This window comes from Salmo salar, chromosome ssa10, assembly GCF_905237065.1.
Source record: "Salmo salar chromosome ssa10, Ssal_v3.1, whole genome shotgun sequence".
Lineage (NCBI taxonomy): Eukaryota > Metazoa > Chordata > Actinopteri > Salmoniformes > Salmonidae > Salmo > Salmo salar.
Genome location: NC_059451.1, coordinates 45,457,710 through 45,478,263, shown reverse-complemented (window position 1 = coordinate 45,478,263; position 20,554 = coordinate 45,457,710). Strand labels below are relative to the sequence as shown.

The 20,554-nt window shown below is 50.8% G+C and overlaps 1 protein-coding gene across 5 annotated transcripts in view; it reads right to left on the bottom strand.

Annotated features, from left to right (window-relative positions):
- Positions 1-20,554, bottom strand: part of LOC123724411 (KN motif and ankyrin repeat domain-containing protein 2) — a 115,245-nt gene that overhangs the window by 2,484 nt on the left and 92,207 nt on the right. For all 5 annotated transcript variants that reach the window (XM_045687830.1, XM_045687829.1, XM_045687831.1 and 2 more), the window contains 2 exons: positions 17,211-20,387; positions 6,127-6,224 (listed from right to left, as the gene is read on the bottom strand). In XM_045687830.1, the coding sequence (XP_045543786.1) occupies positions 6,127-6,224; positions 17,211-20,387 (3,275 nt within the window). The remainder of the gene's footprint in view (positions 1-6,126; positions 6,225-17,210; positions 20,388-20,554) is intronic.

Sequence of the window (20,554 nt, the reverse complement as noted above, 5' to 3'; positions counted from 1 at the left end):
CATGTATATTGCTTATGTTTGTTTGTTGTGTCTTGATGTGTCTCCCGTGTAGCTGTGGTCTGAATGAACCACATCAGGTAAATTAAAGAAAACAAAATGTTTTATACTGAGCTGAGTTCTCCTCTGAGGTAAAAGTAGAGCCAGCCCGACTGAGTCTGTTCTAGTTCTGATGAGGGGGGCCAGCAGTGTGTTGGCTAGGCTATCGTAATGATGTGTGTGCTGGTAGGAGGGCCAGACAGCAGCTAGGGTATGCTAGCTACAACCGTGCTGTAGCATGAATACTAGACCAGCCTGTTCTAATCATAGTCAGGAGAGAGGCCTTTGTTTTCCAGTACCACCTCTGTCATCTAACTCACATCTCATCAACATCAGACAGGCAAAGCACAGCCTAATCATAGAGAATCAAAGTCATACACTCACTCGCACACAAAGTTAAACGCACGTGCACGCACGCACGCACAAACAACACACACATAAACAGGAAGGGAGAGTCACAGTGAGGGCAGTGTGTCTATGGGAGAGACAGGGTGAAATATGGTGTCATGACTGTCCTGATCAGGTCAGGTTACAGGAGACCACAAACCTACAGATTATCTCTCAACCCCCAACAGAGGAGGAGAGATCTAGGGGTATGAGGATGTGGGGGTTTTATGACCCCTCACGCCCATGATAAATCTTAGGACACAAAGAAATTCCTTTGTCCTCACCATGGAGAACTGGCCTCAGAACATTAAACATGCAATAAAGGGACTTAGGAACAATGGTTTCCGTCAGCCGCAATCGTGGTCATGACGAGAGATGGAATATGAAAATGTATGTAATTTTTGTATTGTTATTAAAGGTTAAGAGATGACGTTATTACAAAAACATTGTATCTTTAAGAGTTTTCCAAGTATATGCCTGATGTTTATACATTGTACGTTGTGTGGAAAGTATCCAAATCAAAGAGAACGTTTTGGTAAGGATGAAATGTGAAGTTACTGTCTAAAATTGGATTTGAGTAAAATCTAGGCCTTGCTCTTAACTTGATACGCCCAGAGAATTGCCCTAAAGTCGGTTACGCCCACTTCTGACCCGAGGGTATAAGACATGTGACTGAAGAATGAACTGTAGACTAAAGTGACCCCAGGCTGCAGCCAAGGTCTGAATGGTCAACGAACCCCAAAACGCAACACAAGGTTGAAGACAAAGAAATCCTTTTCTACCCAAGCTATGGATGAGTTGCTGTGTCTAAGCGGGTGAATTCAAGCCGAACCACCTAGCCTCCACTCTTCATCGAATCGTGGTATCTACGCTGTTTCATTCCTACGCTGTGAGCTCTGAGCTACAGAGCTGTCTGTCCTCAGACGACATTATCAGAGAAAGGGGGAGAAATCAGACCTCTAAGCCAAGAAGGACACTGACATCGTGAGGACAACCAGAGAGTTGCGCCAGAGAAGTGCGTCGTTGAAAAGCCTAAACGACCCACGCGGAACCACCTCTCTGAGACCTCCAACACGTAATTACATCATTATATTCTGACCCATAAGAGCGGCAGTTCGGGGCAAGGCTAGGTTTTAAATAAGCATAGCTGACAAATGAACCCAAATGTATATTTCTCTCGTGTACTTTCTTTGTTTCTCTCTCTTTTAAATCCCCATTTTGGGTAACACGTGCCATAGTGTGTTGGCCCGCTATACTAAGTCCTAATCAATAGCCTAGACTGTGTTTTGTGTATGTGTATCTGTATCATCATTTTAGCTTGCTAGTAAATAAATAATCAACTAAGATTGGTGTGGTAAACTCATTGGTGTAGCCCGGGTTCGTGCAGATTCCCGGATTATGCGACGTTCAGAAATGAGACTAGAGGAAATGGATTAATTTAGCGACTGTTGTAAAATCGATATTCTGATATTCTTTGAGTTAATTTGGGAAATAGAAACTCAATAAAACTAATTTTCCCATGGTGCCCCAGGTTAATGAGTTAATAATTGCTTGATTCATTGCTTGATTCATTTAATCACACAATTATAAACAGTTTATCTTTCGATGAGCAACATTAACTAATACAACGTCACGACAATGGAGAGAAAGACAGAGCGAGAGAGACAAATAGAGAGCAACAGAAAGATACGGAAAGAGAGATAAAGAGAGAGACAGACACGGAGAGAGCGAGAGAGAGAGCTCATTGGCTCTTCTGCAAAAAAATTTAATTAGAGTTAGACGCAGCGCAGACGCAGACCCGAGTGATGCAGCGGTCTAAGACACTGCATCACAAAGCTAGAGGAGTCACTGCAGACCCAGGTTCCATTCCAGGCTGTATCACAGCGGTCTAAGACACTGCATCACAGATCTAGAGGAGTCACTACAGACCCAGGTTCCATTCCAGGCTGTATCACAGCGGTCTAAGACACTGCATCACAGAGCTAGAGGAGTCACCACATACCCTGGTTCCATTCCGGCTGTATCGCTTCGGTCTACGGCACTACATCGCAGTGCTTGAGGTTTCACTACAGATCAAAGTTTGATCCAAGGCTGTGTCACAACCGGCCATGACCTGGAGTCCCATAGCGCGGCGCACAATTTTTCCAGCGTCATCCGGGTTAGGGGAGGGTTTGACCGGGGGGGCTTTAGTCGGCTCATCGCGCTCTAGTGACTCCTTGTGGCAGACCGGGAGCCTGCAGGCTGACCCTGGTTGTCAGTTGAACAGTGTTTCCTCTGACACATTGGTGCAGCTGGCATCCAGGTTAAGCAGGCAGGTGTTAAGAAGCGCGGTTTGGCCGGTCATGTTTTGGAGGAAGCGTGACTCGACCTTCGCCTCTCCCGAGCCCGTTGGGGAGTTGCAGCAATGAGACAAGATTGTAATTGGATTGAAACTGGATATCAGGAAATTGGGGAGAAAAAGGGATCAAATAGAACAAATGTAAAAAAGCTAGGACTTACAGTATACAGGATAGCACCCTTTACATCAAGACATTCAATCCAAACCTAAAACCTTGATTTTGGACAAAATTACCTGAATTGATTATTTCTACCAAGGACTATCAAGAAAAACTTCTAGCAAACCAAAACCTGCAGAAGAAACACAGCGGAAACCTGGAAATACCATCCAACACAACGCCGAGTGAGTAACGTTCAGTCTGAAGCTACTTCTGAAGCCATGAAGTAAAATACAATAATATCTAGGTCATTTTGTTATATAAAGCTACATTAATTCTATGACAGAACAGACCTGACTGCAACTTCAATTAGCACTGAAGTGTGAAGTGAGATGTGTGAAAATGCTTGAGCCCAACAATGGCAGGAGAGTTTCACAGCCTGCCTCACCCAAATGCAGAGGCCTCTGAAGCCCCCATCTCCATGGCTTCACCCGTGCAGCTATCACAGTACAGTACCCCTTGGAAATTAAAATACTGCATGGAATAAGTACAAAAATAAGCTCCTCAAGGACAATCCAGAGACACTATTTGCTGACTGCTACAAAGAGGGGAACGTTAGCAACCTAATTTCCCACACAGACCATCCCCTGGCATGACACAGTGCTATATTAACCAGACCATCCCCTGGCATGGCGCAGTGCTATATTAACCAGACCATCCCCTGGCATGACACAGTGCTATACTAACACAAACCATCCCCTGGCATGACACAGTGCTATATTAACCAGACCATCCCCTGGAATGGCACAGTGCTATATTAACACAGACCATCCCCTGGCATGGCACAGTGCTATAAGAGCACACTACCCCTATGTCATTAGAGAGGGTATTGGCCCAGGGTGGAAACTCAGAATACTAGACATTGAGGAAATTGAAACAACCTCTGTCAACATGTACAAGTCTGGAACAGTAATGGTGCAGGGCAAACTCATGCAGTTTTACGGGATCAAAGAGAGAGCACAGCAGGAAAAGCTCTCTCTCTGTGACGAGTCCCCCATCCTGAGTGAGTCTGATCACACCTCATCCTCAAACTGCCCTGCATACGAGCAGCCCCAAGAGGAGAGTCACCCCCCCCCCCTTCACTGAGCAGACCCAGGTCCCACAACTGTACTGCTCCTCCATTGTTGAGAGAGAGACATTTACTGAGCTGGAGAGAGAGATGGTGGAGCTCAGATAGCTAGTCCACACACTCCAGACAGAACAGACCCACAAAACAGAGCAGAACAACAACACCCCCCCAACAAGACCCGGAGGTCTGAAGGTGGAGATGGACGGCTGTCTGAGAGAGATGGCTGCTCTACGGACTAAGGTGAGAGAATTTAAGGAGGAGAGAGAGGAACACATGTCACAGTTAACAGCAGTGAAACAGGAGGGAGAGGAACACATGGCACAGTTAACAGCAGTGAAGGAAGAGGAACACATGGCACAGCTAACAGCAGTGAAGGAAGAGGAACACATGGCACAGCTAACAGCAGTGAAGGAAGAGGGAGAGGAACACATGGCACAGCTAACAGCAGTGAAGGAAGAGGGAGAGGAACACATGGCACAGTTAACAGCAGTGAAGGAAGAGGGAGTGGAACACATGGCACAGTTAACAGCAGTGAAGGAAGAGGAACACATGGCACAGCTAACAGCAGTGAAGGAAGAGGGAGAGGAACACATGGCACAGTTAACAGCAGTGAAGGAAGAGGGAGAGGAACACATGGCACAGCTAACAGCAGTGAAGGAAGAGGAACACATGGCACAGTTAACAGCAGTGAATGAAGAGGGAGAGGAACACATGGCACAGTTAACAGCAGTGAAGGAAGAGGGAGAGGAACACATGGCACAGCTAACAGCAGTGAAGGAAGAGGGAGAGGAACACATGGCACAGTTAACAGCAGTGAAGGAGGAGGAACACATGGCACAGCTAACAGCAGTGAAGGAGGAGGGAGAACTTAAAGAGACAAATGGCACTGAAGGAGGTGTTGAGAAAACTGAGGTGTGACAGAGAGCAGGACACTCCCCCAGAGAAGCCAGCAGAACAGCCCACCTCAGACCCGGACCACAACCTCAACACCACAATTGGATAGACAACACAGGACCCACCAACCCAACAGACCCCACCCCCTCCTAAAAGTCCCCCTGTCAGCTCCCCCGATAGCCCTCCTGACAACCCCCACACATCCACTGAGGACACACTAAAGCCTGATAGCCCTCCTGACAACCCCCCACACATCCACGGAGGACACACTAAAGCCTGATAGCCCTCCTGACAACCCCCACACATCCACTGAGGACACACTAAAGCCTGATAGCCCTCCTGACAACCCCCACACATCCACTGAGGACACACTAAAGCCTGATAGCCCTCCTGACAACCCCCCACACATCCACTGAGGACACACTAAAGCCTGATAGCCCTCCTGACAACCCCCCACACATCCACTGAGGACACACTAAAGCCTGATAGCCCTCCTGACAACCCCCACACATCCACTGAGGACACACTAAAGCCAGAGATTGTGCTCCTCATTGACTCAAATGGTAAACAACATCACGAAGAGTTATCTATCCAAAACAGAGATTTATGGATAAACCACTTTTCCAATATTTTTGGCTCTATAATAAAAAACAAACTACAAACAACAAAAACATATACATGATCAGTTACAAATCTTAGAATAAGCTATTAAAGACTAACAGAACCCACTGTATTCTCTAATTACATTGAATGAATTACAGGATAAAATACAAACCCTCCAACCCAAAAAGGCCTGTGGTGTTGATGGTATCCTAAATGAAATGATAAAATATACAGATTCCAAATGGCTATACTTAAACTCTTTAACATCATCCTCAGCTCTGGCATCAATATTGGGGCATCTTCCCCAATGGGATATGCATCAACAGCAACCTTGGGAAAATCCTCTGCATTATCATTAACAGCAGATTCGGTACATTTCCTCAATGAAAACAATGTACTGAGTAAATGTCTAATTAGATACTATAGCATAGCACTGTATTGTACAAGCCATATGCACTATGCTAAACATAAAATATGTGTCATGCATTATGTTAAATATAGGTCTGATTAAATCAAATAAATAATAAACATACACAGTGTAGTAGTTTGCTGCTAACATACTGTATATGCATAAACAAACAGCACTGTATGAGGACACACAGAGAGATCCAATTATAGAGGAGTTAAGAGAAGCATTGTTACCCTCCGTTGACTCCCACAAACTTGAGGTTCTTCTTGGCTCCTCCTCTGTTCCCCCTGCTTGTCAGCAGCACCGTTCTTCTTCATGATGGATTTCAGACCTGAGGGAGGGAGGGAGGGAGGGAGGGAGGGAGGGAGGGAGGGAGAAAGAGAAAGACAGACAGAGAGGGAGAGCAAAACAGAGAGAGAGAGAGAGAAAGAGAGAGAGAGAAATAGATTGATTTATTTAAAAAAATACCTGTATTGGCCCAACAGTTACATCACCAAAACAAAAAACCCAACTTCACTTCAACAGACCGAGAAGTCCAGAAACATGTCCCCCTCCTCGTCCACTGTACATAGAACACCCCTGACACTCTACAAAATCCCTCAGACGGTTCACCAGCACCCCATATACAGTACATGCTCCAGTGTCAGCCGAGCCCGCACCTGCCCCAGCAGCACAGCTCTGGGGTCCGGTACACCCCACTCCCTCCAGTGTCAGCCGAGCCCGCACCTGCCCCAGCAGCACAGCTCTGGGGTCCGTACACCCCACTCCCTCCAGTGTCAGCCGAGCCCGCACCTGCCCCAGCAGCACAGCTCTGGGGTCCGTACACCCCACTCCCTCCAGTGTCAGCCGAGCCCGCACCTGCCCCAGCAGCACAGCTCTGGGGTCCGTACACCCCACTCCCTCCAGTGTCAGCCGAGCCCGCACCTGCCCCAGCAGCACAGCTCTGGGGTCCGTACACCCCACTCCCTCCAGTGTCAGCCGAGCCCGCACCTGCCCCAGCAGCACAGCTCTGGGGTCCGTACACCCCACTCCCTCCAGTGTCAGCCGAGCCCGCACCTGCCCCAGCAGCACAGCTCTGGGGTCTGTACACCCCAATCTCTGCATCTCATGTTTTCTGGTCTTCCACATTGCCATTTTTGCCTGCCCCAATAGGTTATTTACTAGACAGTCTCTTCGCCTGTTGGCTTCATTATACCTAGGCCTTCCAACGTATAGGTCCATAGTCAGCCCCAACTCTAGGCCTGTACACCCCCCAGGACAGAAAACAACCCTACCAGCCTGGAACAAGAAGAAAACAGATGCTGCACTGTCTCCTCCTCCCCACAGAACAGACACCCCTCCGGCTGATGGATCAAGGTGCAACATCTATCCGTTCGTAGCGCCCTGTGAATAATCCTCCACGCATGTCCAGTGTTGGCCAGAACAAATCATCCACCAGTAACCTCTACAGTTGCTTGACGAGACTCTGTGGGGAGTCCAACACCATCAGCCTGTGCCAGAGCATTGAAGCAGCCAAGCTGTTAATGACAAAAACCATAACCATGAAAGACATCAGTGGCAACAACCACCGCCATTTAGACAACTTAGCCACAACTTTGTCCACCAGCCCCTATCAGTTTATGTCCTGAAACTCTGAGATCCCCAAGAACAGCCCTAAGAACATCATCCCTACTCTGTTCCACTGGAACCCCCCAGGAAGATTAGCAGATCTAACTCTGTTCCACTGTAGTCCCCCTGGAAGATTAGCAGATCTAACTCTGTTCCACTGTAGTCCCCCTGGAAGATTAGCAGATCTTACTCTGATCCACTGTAGTCCCCCAGGAAGACTAGCAGATCTTACTCTGTTCCACTGTAGTCCCCCTGGAAGATTAGCAGATCTTACTCTGATCCACTGTAGTCCCCCAGGAAGACTAGCAGATCTTACTCTGTTCCACTGTAGTCCCACTGGAAGATTAGCAGATCTTACTCTGATCCACTGTAGTCCCCCAGGAAGATTAGCAGATCTTACTCTGTTCCACTGTAGTCCCTTCAGGAAGACTAGCAGATCTTACTCTGTTCCACTGTAGTCCCCCAGGAAGACCAGCAGATCTTACTCTGTTCCACTGTAGTCCCCCAGGAAGACTAGCAGATCCTGCTCTGACCAACTGTAACCCCCAGGAAAGAAGACTAGCAGATCCTGCTCTGTTCCACTGTAACCCCCCAGGAAGACTAGCAGATCCTGCTCTGACCAACTGTAACCCCCCAGGAAGGAAGACTAGCAGATCCTGCTCTCTTCCACTGTAGTCCCCCAGGAAGACCAGCAGATCTTACTCTGTTCCACTGTAGTCCCCCAGGAAGACTAGCAGATCCTGCTCTGACCCACTGTAACCCCCCAGGAAGACTAGCAGATCCTGCTCTGACCAACTGTAACCCCCGAGGAAGACTAGCAGATCCTGCTCTGTTCCACTGTAACCCCCCAGGAAGACTAGCAGATCCTGCTCTGACCAACTGTAACCCCTGAGGAAGACTAGCAGATCCAGCTCTGACCCACTGTAACCCCCCAGGAAGAATAGCAGATCCTGCTCTGACCCACTGTAACCCCCCAGGAAGGAAGACTAGCAGATCCTGCTCTGTTCCACTGTAACACCCCAGGAAGACTAGCAGATCCTGCTCTGACCAACTATAACCCCCCAGGAAGACGAGCAGATCCAGCTCTGACCCACTGTAGTCCCCCAGGAAGACTATCAGATCCTGCTCTGACCCACTGTAACCCCCAGGAAGGAAGACTATCAGGTCCTACTCTGTTCCACTGTAGTCCCCCAGGAAGACTAGCAGATCTAACTCTGTTCCACTGTAGTCCCCCAGGAAGACTAGCAGATCTAACTCTGTTCCACTGTAGTCCCCCAGGAAGACTAGCAGATCTAACTCTGATCCACTGTAGTCCCCCAGGAAGACTAGCAGATCTTACTCTGTTCCACTGTAGCCCCCCTGGAGGACTAGCAGATCCTACTCTGTTCCACTGTAGTCCCCCAGGAAGATTAGCAGATTTTACTCTGTTCCACTGTAGTCCCCCAGGAAGATTAGCAGATCTTACTCTGTTCCACTGTAGTCCCCCAGGAAGATTAGCAGATCTTACTCTGTTCCACTGAAGTCCCCCAGGAAGATTAGCAGATCTTGCTCTGTTCCACTGTAGTCCCCCAGGAAGACTAGCAGATCTTACTCTGTTCCACTGTAGTCCCCCAGGAAGACTAGCAGATCTTACTCTGTTCCACTGTAGTCCCCCAGGAAGATTAGCAGATCTTACTCTGTTCCACTGTAGTCCCCCAGGAAGATTAGCAGATCTTACTCTGTTCCACTGTAACCCTCCAGGAAGACTAGCAGATCTTACTCTGTTCCACTGTAACCCTCCAGGAAGACTAGCAGATCTTACTCTGTTCCACTGTAGTCCCCAGGAAGGAAGACTAGCAGATCTTACTCTGTCCACTGTAGCCCCCCAGGAAGGAAGACTAGCAGATCCTGCTCTGACCCATCTCCCCATAATCAGATACTCACTCTTCCAGTTCACCTTAGCTGATACTGCCCCTCAAACAACACTAAAGCCCTGCTTACCTCTTCTACATCTTCCTCCCCTTTAACAAACACTGTTACATCATCAGCATACAGTAAGCTGACAATAAAACCGACTCTCCACCTACTGCCCCTAGAACTGACAGGCCCTGCAGCCTCTCGCTCAGCCTACACAGGTTCTATAGATAAACAGTAGAGACAATCCGAGAGTGGACACCCCTGCCAAATCCCTCTTCTAACTGGGACTGGTCGGTTCAGCACATCTCCCACATCTACTAGTCCATGCTGTTTCAACATATTGGTTAAGACCACCACCGACTGTGGATGAGCTTCCACCCAGTTCCTATTTAGTATATAATCTGTTGTACAGTTCCAGTGAACATAACTAGGACTCACCATGCAATGCTACATCTACACTGATGGGAATATCTGACAGCGTATCAATCTCTTCCTCCATCCTCATCGGGCAGCTCCACGTAATCCGGAGCCCCCCGGCTCCCCCAACCCCCTCTCCACCATCCCCCTGCGTGTCTGTAATTACACTGGGAACATCATTCTCCATTGTCTGTAAGACAGGCATATCAGCCTCGGAGTCAATGTTGTCACTGCACTCAGTTACCACTATCAGGCCCGGCCCTGAGCTCCTCATCACAGCAACCTGGGCCACATCAACATTAACCTCATCAACAGTTTGTATGGGGTTGAGTCTGGACCAGGGGTGGAGGCTGGTGCTGCCCCGACCCCCGGCCCGCTCTCAGATCTGGAGACAGACGAGGATCCATCAGTGCCCTGCTCGCCCGCTCCCTGTGTGTGTACGCCTGCCGCTTATGTCCAATCTACACACAATCAAAACACCTCAGACTATTGTCACATAAACCATGCAGGCTTTCCCTCATACCTCACCTGATACCAAATGTCTAAAGTTTTTGTCGGACTAAAAACATGAAAACCTGCCTTCTGCATCCAACTAATAACTCTCTCATTGGGCTGGCGAATGTAACGTGCGAGCTATCTTATCAGGTCGCCATCGGGAATGAACGCACATTGGATAAAGTAACCCTCGCAGCTGAGGAGAAAAGCAGCGTGATTTGCAAAAAACATAACGTAACACCTGTCTCAACCAGCCGGTTGACAAGACGCTCCTCTTTCAGTAACACCTGTCTCAACCAGCCGGTTGACAAGACGCTCCTCTTTCAGTAACACCTGTCTCAACCAGCCGGTTGACAAGACGCTCCTCTTTCAGTAACACCTGTCTCAACCAGCCGGTTGACAAGACGCTCCTCTTTCAGTAACACCTGTCTCAACCAGCCGGTTGACAAGACGCTCCTCTTTCAGTAACACCTGTCTCAACCAGCCGGTTGACAAGACGCTCCTCTTTCAGTAACACCTGTCTCAACCAGCCGGTTGACAAGACGCTCCTCTTTCAGTAACACCTGTCTCAACCAGCTGGTTGACAAGACGCTCCTCTTTCAGTAACACCTGTCTCAACCAGCCGGTTGACAAGACGCTCCTCTTTCAGTAACACCTGTCTCAACCAGCCGGTTGACAAGACGCCCCTCTTTCAGAAACACCTGTCTCAACCAGCCGGTTGACAAGACGCTCCTCTTTCAGTAACACCTGTCTCAACCAGCCGGTTGACAAGACGCTCCTCTTTCAGTAACACCTGTCTCAACCAGCCGGTTGACAAGACGCTCCTCTTTCAGTAACACCTGTCTCAACCAGCCGGTTGACAAGACGCTCCTCTTTCAGAAACACCTGTCTCAACCAGCCGGTTGACAAGACGCTCCTCTTTCAGAAACACCTGTCTCAACCAGCCGGTTGACAAGACGCTCCTCTTTCAGTAACACCTGTCTCAACCAGCTGGTTGACAAGACGCTCCTCTTTCAGAAACACCTGTCTCAACCAGCCGGTTGACAAGACGCTCCTCTTTCAGTAACACCTGTCTCAACCAGCCGGTTGACAAGACGCTCCTCTTTCAGTAACACCTGTCTCAACCAGCCGGTTGACAAGACGCTCCTCTTTCAGTAACACCTGTCTCAACCAGCCGGTTGACAAGACGCTCCTCTTTCAGAAACACAGCCACTGCTTTAGTCATTTGCGAAGAATTTGAAAGATTTTCATATCCAACCTGTTCTCCCACAGCAAAGAAAACATCCTCCACCTTCACATTCAGCTCAGGCATACACCTGATACCGTGGCAGAGAGACAAGGATGGCTTTTCCATGTGAGACACTATCCCCACTCCCACCAAACAGGTCACCCAAGCGACTAACTCACCCAACAATGTAGCCTATATAACCACTCAAATAAATCACATAGAGCTTTCCTGCAGTCAATGACCAAAAGCGCCCTCTTTGGCCTCATGGGTTAAATGTTATTCATATTTTACAGTGACCACCTTTGCCGTGTGGATGGGGGTCATTGTCATCTTATGGGGGCATAGCCATGGTAGCCAAAATAATGGCCTGCCCAGCATTTTTATACATGACCCTAAGCATGATGGGATGCTAATTGCTTAATTAACTCAGGAACCACAACTGTGTGGAAGCACCTGCTTTCAATATACACGTGTCCCTCATTTATTGAAATGTTTCCATTATTTTGGCAGTTACCTGTACATGTTCGTACTGTAACAGACAGGCTCCTTAAAACGGCAGCAGCAATCAAAATGTTTACCACACGTTGGTTTTTGACTCCTCTAATTTCCTCACAGTCACTCTAGCTGAGAGCAATGTGGGCCAACAAACTATGCGTGTGTGTGTGCGCGGCATGTGTTCAGGTTGATGATTATGTGTGTTTGAAGTAGAACATGGGGGGCCTGGAAGACAATGCTGAGCCTCTGGATACAATTACAACACAACTGAGCTCATTAAATTGTGTGGAAACCCTCACCCCCTCTCGCTGCAAGCTAGCTGACACATACACACACACACACACACACACACACACACACACACACACACACACACACACACACACACACACACACACACACACACACACACACACACACACACACATGCGCGCACACTCACTCACAAACACACACACGCAATCACACATGCACGCACGCATGCACACACACAAACACACACACACACACATGCACACTCACTCACAAACACACACACGCAATCGCGCACAAGCAATCACACACGCACGCATGCACACACACACACACACACACACACACACACACACACACACACACACACACACACACACACACACACACACACTCACACACACCCTGGCGTATTACACAGAGCTAGCTAAGGCTCCCAGGGCCTTAGTCTGTACTTCCACAAGACTTAATGAGATCAATGTGAGAAAGTTACACAGCAAGGACAGAGAAGAAGACAGTGTAATTAATTAATAAACGCAGTTTACAGCCTAGTCAGCCAGTTAAAGACTCTGTTATTTACATGGGATTCCCAGTCCATTAAATGTGTTCTCTATACTGTATTAAAGGGACATTGAGATACACCGAGCGTACAAAAGGAGGACACTTTCTCTTTCCGTGACACAGACTGACCAGGTGAATCCACGTGAAAGATATGATCCCTTATTGATGTCATTTGTTAAATCCACTTCAGTCAGTGTAGATGAAGGGGAGGAGACAGGTTAAAGAAGAATTTTAAACCTGGACTGTGTAGATATGTGTGTCATTCAGAGGGTGAACGGGCAAGACAAAATATTTTAGTGCCTTTGAAAGGGGTATGGTAGTAGGTGCCAGGTGTACCAGTTTGTGTCAAGAACTGCAATGCTGCTGGGTTTTTCAACCTCAACAGTTTCCCGTGTGTATCAAGAATGGCCCACCACAAAAAAGCCAACTTGATCCAACTGTGGGAAGCATTAGAGTCAACATGGGCCAGCATCCCTGTGGAACGCTTTTGACACTTTGTAGAGTCCATGACCTTACTAATTGAGGTTGCAACTCCATGTTAGAAAGGTGTTCCTAATGTTTAGTAGACTCAGTACAGATGGGCTGAGGGAGGGGATGTTGTGTTGGTTAGATAGTTGTGGCTCTGGCTCTGCATGTGGTAGTAATAGGATTCTGTTTCCAATAGTCTTTGGGCCAGATCGGTGCGTTTTGTATGCAATGTACAGTAATTCAAGTCAGACATTTTCTCAAATGTCAGTGACGCTCCTCAGAACAATGGTGGAATACACAGAGCAGAGGTTCACCATCAAAGGGCACACTGTTGTGTATTCTCCCTACTGAGATTCATATGAGTTATGTGTGGTAGGGGACTCGATCTTCAACTCTATCTTCTGGGCCAAAACACAACAAGAAGAAAACGAGAGGTGGAAGAAACAAACTGCATATTTCTTCTGTTCTTGGAGGACGTCCAACAGTTTCATTTGGCCATGCTCCACTACATGTGTTCCACCTCTAGCCATCACAATCAATAGCCATCACAGACACGTGGAGGCCCCTGGCCTATCAGAGTCAATGAACAGAGACAGACTATGAGCTTTCTGTGCCAAGACAGGAGACAGCTCAGTATCATGGAGATAAAGCTATTGGACCTGGGCCAGAGGACTGATCGCATGGTAAACAACGCCTGAACAAGTTTTAGTGACTATCAACATGTGATGAGAATATTACGAACAGAATAGAATCAGCTTGATATGAATTATTTAAATAGCGTGCAATTATATGTGACTGGGAAGTAGAACATATCTAATCAACCAAAGAATATTATTAGAATATCAGGATATCACAAGAATATTATGACTTTGAAGTTTATACGTCTACTTAGAAACCTCCTGGCACGTCTTCTACAGTAGTGTCACGTCCTGACCAGCAGATGGAGCTGTTGTTGTAGTTTTGGGGTCAGGACGTGGCAGTCTTGTGTGTGTGATTGTTCTGTGTTGGTCTTGTGACTCCTGATCAGGAACAGCTGGGGATCGTTGTTCCTGATTGGGAGTCATATATGTAGGAGTATGTTTGTCACTTGGTTTTGTGGGTAGTTGTTTTTGCACTGCGTGTTGTGTGCCTGCAAAACTGTTCCTGTCTTATATTTTGTTTGTATTGTTAAGTGGATGCTCTACTCCTTTATTTTTATTAAAGATGAGTATTCACATACCTGCTGCGCCTTGGTCCATTTCCACAGAAGACAGCCGTTACAGAACTACCCACCACCAAAGGACCAAGCAGCGGAGAAGAGGACAGAGGCAAGTGAGGGAGGAATGTTGGAGGCAGCCCCAAGAATTTTTTAGGGGGGCACAAGGGCTATTTGGCGGGCGAGATTACAGCCCCAGGCCAGCTCCCCGTACCCTTGTAGGGGCAGACTGGACAGGTCCCGTGCTTTGGGGTTGGGGCTGTGGTGAGGCCTGGGATTTTCAGGCCGGTAGGCAGGTACCAGCGCCCGCATGTGCCAGGGCGAAGTAAGCATCGAGCCGGAAGGGGTGATGCCAACCCTGCGCTCAAGACCGCCAGTGCGCCCTTTCGGTCCGGTGTTTCCCGCCAGACGCACTAGCATGGAGGTGCGTGTCTCCAGGCTGGCACGTCCTATACCAGCCCCACGCATCAGGAGTCTAGTGTGTCAACCCAGCCTCGCCAGTCAACAGTCACCAGAGCTGCCCGCCAGTCAACAGTCGTCAGAGCTGCCCGCCAGTCAACAGTCGTCAGTGCTGCCCGCCAGTCAACCATCACCAGAGCTGCCCGCCAGTCAACAGTCGTCAGAGCTGCCCGCCAGTCAACAGTCGTCAGAGCTGCCCGCCAGTCAACAGTCGTCAGAGCTGCCCGCCAGTCAACAGTCATCGTCAGAGCTGCCCGCCAGTCAACAGTCATCGTCAGAGCTGCCCGCCAGTCAACAGTCGTCGGAGCTGCCCGCCAGTCAACAGTCGTCGGAGCTGCCCGCCAGTCAACAGTCGTCGGAGCTGCCCGCCAGTCAACAGTCGTCGGAGCTGCCCGCCAGTCAACAGTCGTCGGAGCTGCCCGCCAGTCAACAGTCGTCGGAGCTGCCCGCCAGTCAACAGTCGCCGGAGTGGCCGGACTGCGCTGAACTGCCGGAGTGGCCGGACTGCGCTGAACTGCCGGAGTGGCCGGACTGCGCTGAACTGCCGGAGTGGCCGGACTGCGCTGAACTGCCGGAGTGGCCGGACTGCGCTGAACTGCCGGAGTGGCCGGACTGCCCTGTTCTGCCGGAGTGGCCGGACTGCCCTGTTCTGCCGGAGTGGCCGGACTGCCCTGTTCTGCCGGAGTGGCCGGACTGCCCTGTTCTGCCGGAGTGGCCGGACTGCCCTGTTCTGCCGGAGTGGCCGGACTGCCCTGTTCTGCCGGAGTGGCCGGACTGCCCTGTTCTGCCAGAGTGGCCGGACTGCCCTGTTCTGCCAGAGTGGCCGGACTGCCCTGTTCTGCCAGAGTGGCCGGACTGCCCTGTTCTGCCAGAGTGGCCGGACTGCCCTGTTCTGCCAGAGTGGCCGGACTGCCCTGTTCTGCCAGAGTGGCCGGACTGCCCTGTTCTGCCAGAGTGGCCGGACTGCCCTGTTCTGCCAGAGTGGCCGGACTGCCCTGTTCTGCCAGAGTGGCCGGACTGCCCTGTTATGCCAGAGTGGCCGGACTGCCCGGTTCTGCCAGAGGTGCCCGCCTGCCCTGATCTGCCAGGGTGCCCGGCCTGTCAGGATCAGCCCGAGTGGTCCTCCTGCCCTCCGGTCCAGCCCGAGTGGCCCGCATGCCTTCCGGCCCAGCCCGAGTGGCCCGCATGCCTTCCGGCCCGGCCCGAGTGGCCCGCATGCCTTCCGGCCCGGCCCGAGTGGCCCGCATGCCTTCCGCCCGGCCCGAGTGGCCCGCATGCCTTCCGGCCCGGCCCGAGTGGCCCGCATGCCTTCCGGCCCGGCCGAGTGGCCCGCGATGCCTTCCGGCCCGGCCCGAGTGGCCCGCATGCCTTCCGGCCCGGCCCGAGTGGCCCGCATGCTCTCCGGCCCGGCCCGAGGGGCCCGCATGCTCCCGCCCGGCCCGAGGGGCCCGCATGCTCCCGGCCCGGCCCGAGGGGCCCTCCTGCCCCCGGCCCGGCCCGAGGGGCCCTCCTGCCCCCGGCCCGGCCCGAGGGGCCCTCCTGCCCCGGCCCGGCCCGAGGGGCCCTCCTGTCCTCCGGCCCGGCCCGAGGGGTCCGTCTGCCTGGCGCAGCTATCGGCTCCACCGGAAGTGGGCGACGCCGAGGGTGGAGCAGGGTCCACGTCCTGCACCGGAGCCACCTCCAGGATAGGTGGGTTGGGGAGGGAGGGTGTAGCACAGTGCCGTCGTTGACGGCAGCCACCCTCCCTTCCCTCCCTTATTGTTTAGGGGTTATTGTTTATGGGTTTTGTTGGGGATTTTGTTTGTTGGTGTTTTTTCCTTGTTAGGTGCATTCCGGGGTCTGCACCTTGAGGGGGGGTACTGTCACGTCCTGACCAGCAGATGGAGCTGTTGTTGTAGTTTTGGGGTCAGGACGTGGCAGTCTTGTGTGTGTGATTGTTCTGTGTTGGTCTTGTGACTCCTGATCAGGAACAGCTGGGGATCGTTGTTCCTGATTGGGAGTCATATATGTAGGAGTATGTTTGTCACTTGGTTTTGTGGGTAGTTGTTTTTGCACTGCGTGTTGTGTGCCTGCAAAACTGTTCCTGTCTTATATTTTGTTTGTATTGTTAAGTGGATGCTCTACTCCTTTATTTTTATTAAAGATGAGTATTCACATACCTGCTGCGCCTTGGTCCATTTCCACAGAAGACAGCCGTTACAAGTAGCTACTAAGACATATAGTACTCCTGACACCTATCCTACCTTGTTGTTTGCTGGCAGCAGCCTTCTGTCCAGGGGAGTAGAATGCAGACAGGGCACTGAGGGAGCTGACCAGCTGGCTCTGGATGGAGCTCATCTTAGACGGCCCTGACTTCCCTGCTGATTTGCCCGTTGAAGGCTTCCCCGCAGCGGGCTTCCCCTGCCTGGCTGCAAGCTTCTGGGTGCTGGGGCTGGGGGTCTCCTGCTTGTCCGGCTTCTCTTGGCTGCTACCCAGCTGGGCCCACTGCTCGTTAATCAGCCCTGTGAGGCGTGTTACTACCTGGCCTAATGCTGGGTTGGAGCCCCGACGAGGGTCCTGGGTCTGAGGCTGGGCCTGGGGCTGCACAGACTCCTTCTGACCCGGTTGAGGCTGGGTCTGGCTGGAAGAGGGGGTGGGTGCTGCTACTGGGCTCTCTGGGACTACAGGACTTTCTTTCACCACACTAACAGTGTGGACCAGGTGACAGAGACAGGGGAAAGAGACTTCTGTGACCACACTCTCTTCTGTGACCACACTCTCTTCTGTGACCACACTCTCTTCTGTGACCACATTCTCTTCTGTGACCACACTCTCTTCTGTGACCACATTCTCTTCTGTGACCACACTCTCTTCTTTGACCACACTCTCTTCTGTGACCACACTCTCTTCTGTGACCACATTCTCTTCTGTGACCACATTCTCTTCTGTGACCACACTCTCTTCTGTGACCACATTCTCTTCTGTGACCACACTCTCTTCTGTGACCACACTCTCTTCTGTGACCACACTCTCTATGACTGTACCCTCTTTGGCCGTACACTGTTTAAGCACACTTTCAGTCACTGTAATTTGTTCAACTGCATTCTCTACTACCACTTCTTGTCTCTTTGTTACCATACTTTCTGTGTCAACATTTTCTGTGACCACATTCTCTGTGACCATACTTTCTGTGTCCACACATTCTATAATTACAAAACCTTCTTCAGTTACTGCACTCTCAGTGATATCCCCATTTTTGATAGCACTTTCTGCGACATCAATTTCTGCTCCAGAAATTTCTGTGACCGCACTTTCTATGGCTGCACTTACTATAGCTGCACTTTCTATCTCTATAGCTCTATGTGGGGTATTGCTAGTCTCACCTCTGTCTCTCTCTGTCTCTGTTTGCTGGTCTGCACTCTGCGCTGCCTCTGTCTCTGTCACCTGGTCCACTGTACCCACTCTCTCTGTCTCTGTCCCCTGGTCCACGCTGTTAGCCCTGTGTCTTGCTGGTCTCACTGGACGTACAGGTGCTGTCTGTGTCTCTGTCTCTGTCAGCTGGTTCGCAGTATCCACTGTCTCTTTCCCATGGTCTACACTGACTCCTGCCTGTATTTGTGTCTCTTTACCCTGGTCCACACTGTTAGCCCTGTGTCTTGCTGGTCTCACTGGACGTACAGGTGCTGTGTCTGTCATCTGGTCCACACCGACTACTATCTGTGTCTCTGTCCCCTGGTCTAATCTGTCTCCAGGCGGCGTCTCTGTCACCTGGTTTACAGTGTCCACTTTCTCTGTCTCTGTCACCTGGTTTACAGTGTTCACTCTCTCTGTCTCTGTCCCCTGATCCACACTGTTACCCCTTGGTCTGACTGGACATGCAATAATCATCTCTGTCTCGGCCACCTGGTCCACCGCTTCCACTCTCTCCGTCTCTGTCCCCTGGTCCACACTGTTAGCTCTCTCTCTGATTAAACATATTACTATCCTCTCTGTATCAGTCCCCTGCTCCACCATATCAGCCCTCTCTGACTCTGTCCCCTGGTTTATAATGACCACTCTCTCTGTCTCTGTCCCCTGGTTTATAATGACCACTCTCTCTGTCTCTGTCCCCTGGTTTATAATGACCACTCTCTCTGACTCTGTCTGCTGGTCCACACTGGTCCTCCTACTTGTATGTCTCTCCCCACACACCTCCTCCTTTCCTTCTCTCCCTCCCTCACTTAGCTGAAGTATCCTCTCCTCCTTCATCCTGTTGTCCTCTACCTGTTGTCTGAGGAGACTGTTGGTTTCCTCCAGCTCTTCACTAGCCTGACTTAACTTAGCCTCTAGTGTTACTAGCTTAGCCTGGAGCTGTTCGATGCTGAGGAGATCCCCCTCACCACTGACTCCCTCTATCACTCCTCTCTCTGAAGGTTCTGGTGCTTTCTGTACTATAACGTCCTCTGATAGCTCTGCTGTTTTCTCTAATGGATTCACTAATGCCTCTCTTTGTAGGTCTGGTCCCTCTGATGCCTGTGCTGCTAAAAGCCTATCTGCTTCTGCTTCTTGTGCAGTACTTTTTAAGGATTTCTGTTGTGTTTCTGTCTCTGATGCAGTGCTTTCTGCTCTCCCGGTATCAACTACTGCTCCAGACCCCGGCGGCTGAGGATCAATGCTCTGAGCCGGACAGGGCGAGGCACGTTGTGGGGGGAGTGGAGCCTGGGGCTTGGTTTGGGCCTGTAGCCTGAGGATCAGATGCTCTCTCTCCTCCCTCAGTGAGCAGATCTGGGACTTGAGCTCTGGGATGGTCCTCACCATATCCTCCAGCTCTCTGACCCTCTTCAGGGCAGCGGTGATCTGCTGGTGCAGCCCCGACCGGTCCTGGGGCACAGCGCGGAATACGTTCTCAGATGAGCCGTTCTCGGTTCTCTCGTCACCGGACTCAGAGGCCTTCCTGTGAGGGATGGTAATGGGCATGCTGGACGTCCGGAGGAGGTTGGGCCTCCCCAGGGGCTTCTCGGCTGACACCCCAGCCCCTGCCTCCTCCCTGGGCCTGGCCGGGGATAAGCCACTCCCCTGCGCCCTGCTGCTCTGGCTCTGCCCCCCCGCCATACCACTGCCTCCATCACTGGCTCTAAAATCCAAGAACTGCTGGACCTCTGTGACTCTGCCCCGGGGCTTGGGTCCCAGAGTAGAGGTGGAAGACCAGGTGTCCTTGGGGGCCGATCTTGCCGCATGCCCAGGCAGGCTGAAGTTCCTGGGCAGGGTGCTGAACTTAGGAGGACCCCTGGCCTTGCGCTGGATGTGCACCCGCTTGATGGTGTTGCCTTTCTCGATGTCGTCCACATATTTGAGGAAGTCGAGGTCCAGGTGGAAGCCGTAGGGGGTCTCTACGGAGTAGGGCAGCTGCTTCTTCTGACCCCCACCTCCACACTCTCCTCCGGCCTTAGGGTAGCCATTGGCTGAAATAAGAAGAGAGGGTTTTTTAGTATTCACACTGATTCCCATGCATTCAGGAATTTGCTGTACAGTACTCTCCGACCATAGAAGAGAAAGCAAAACATGAAGCACGTCCCAGTATCCCATTAGATGATAATACACTACAACCTGTGTATGTATTTATGACCAG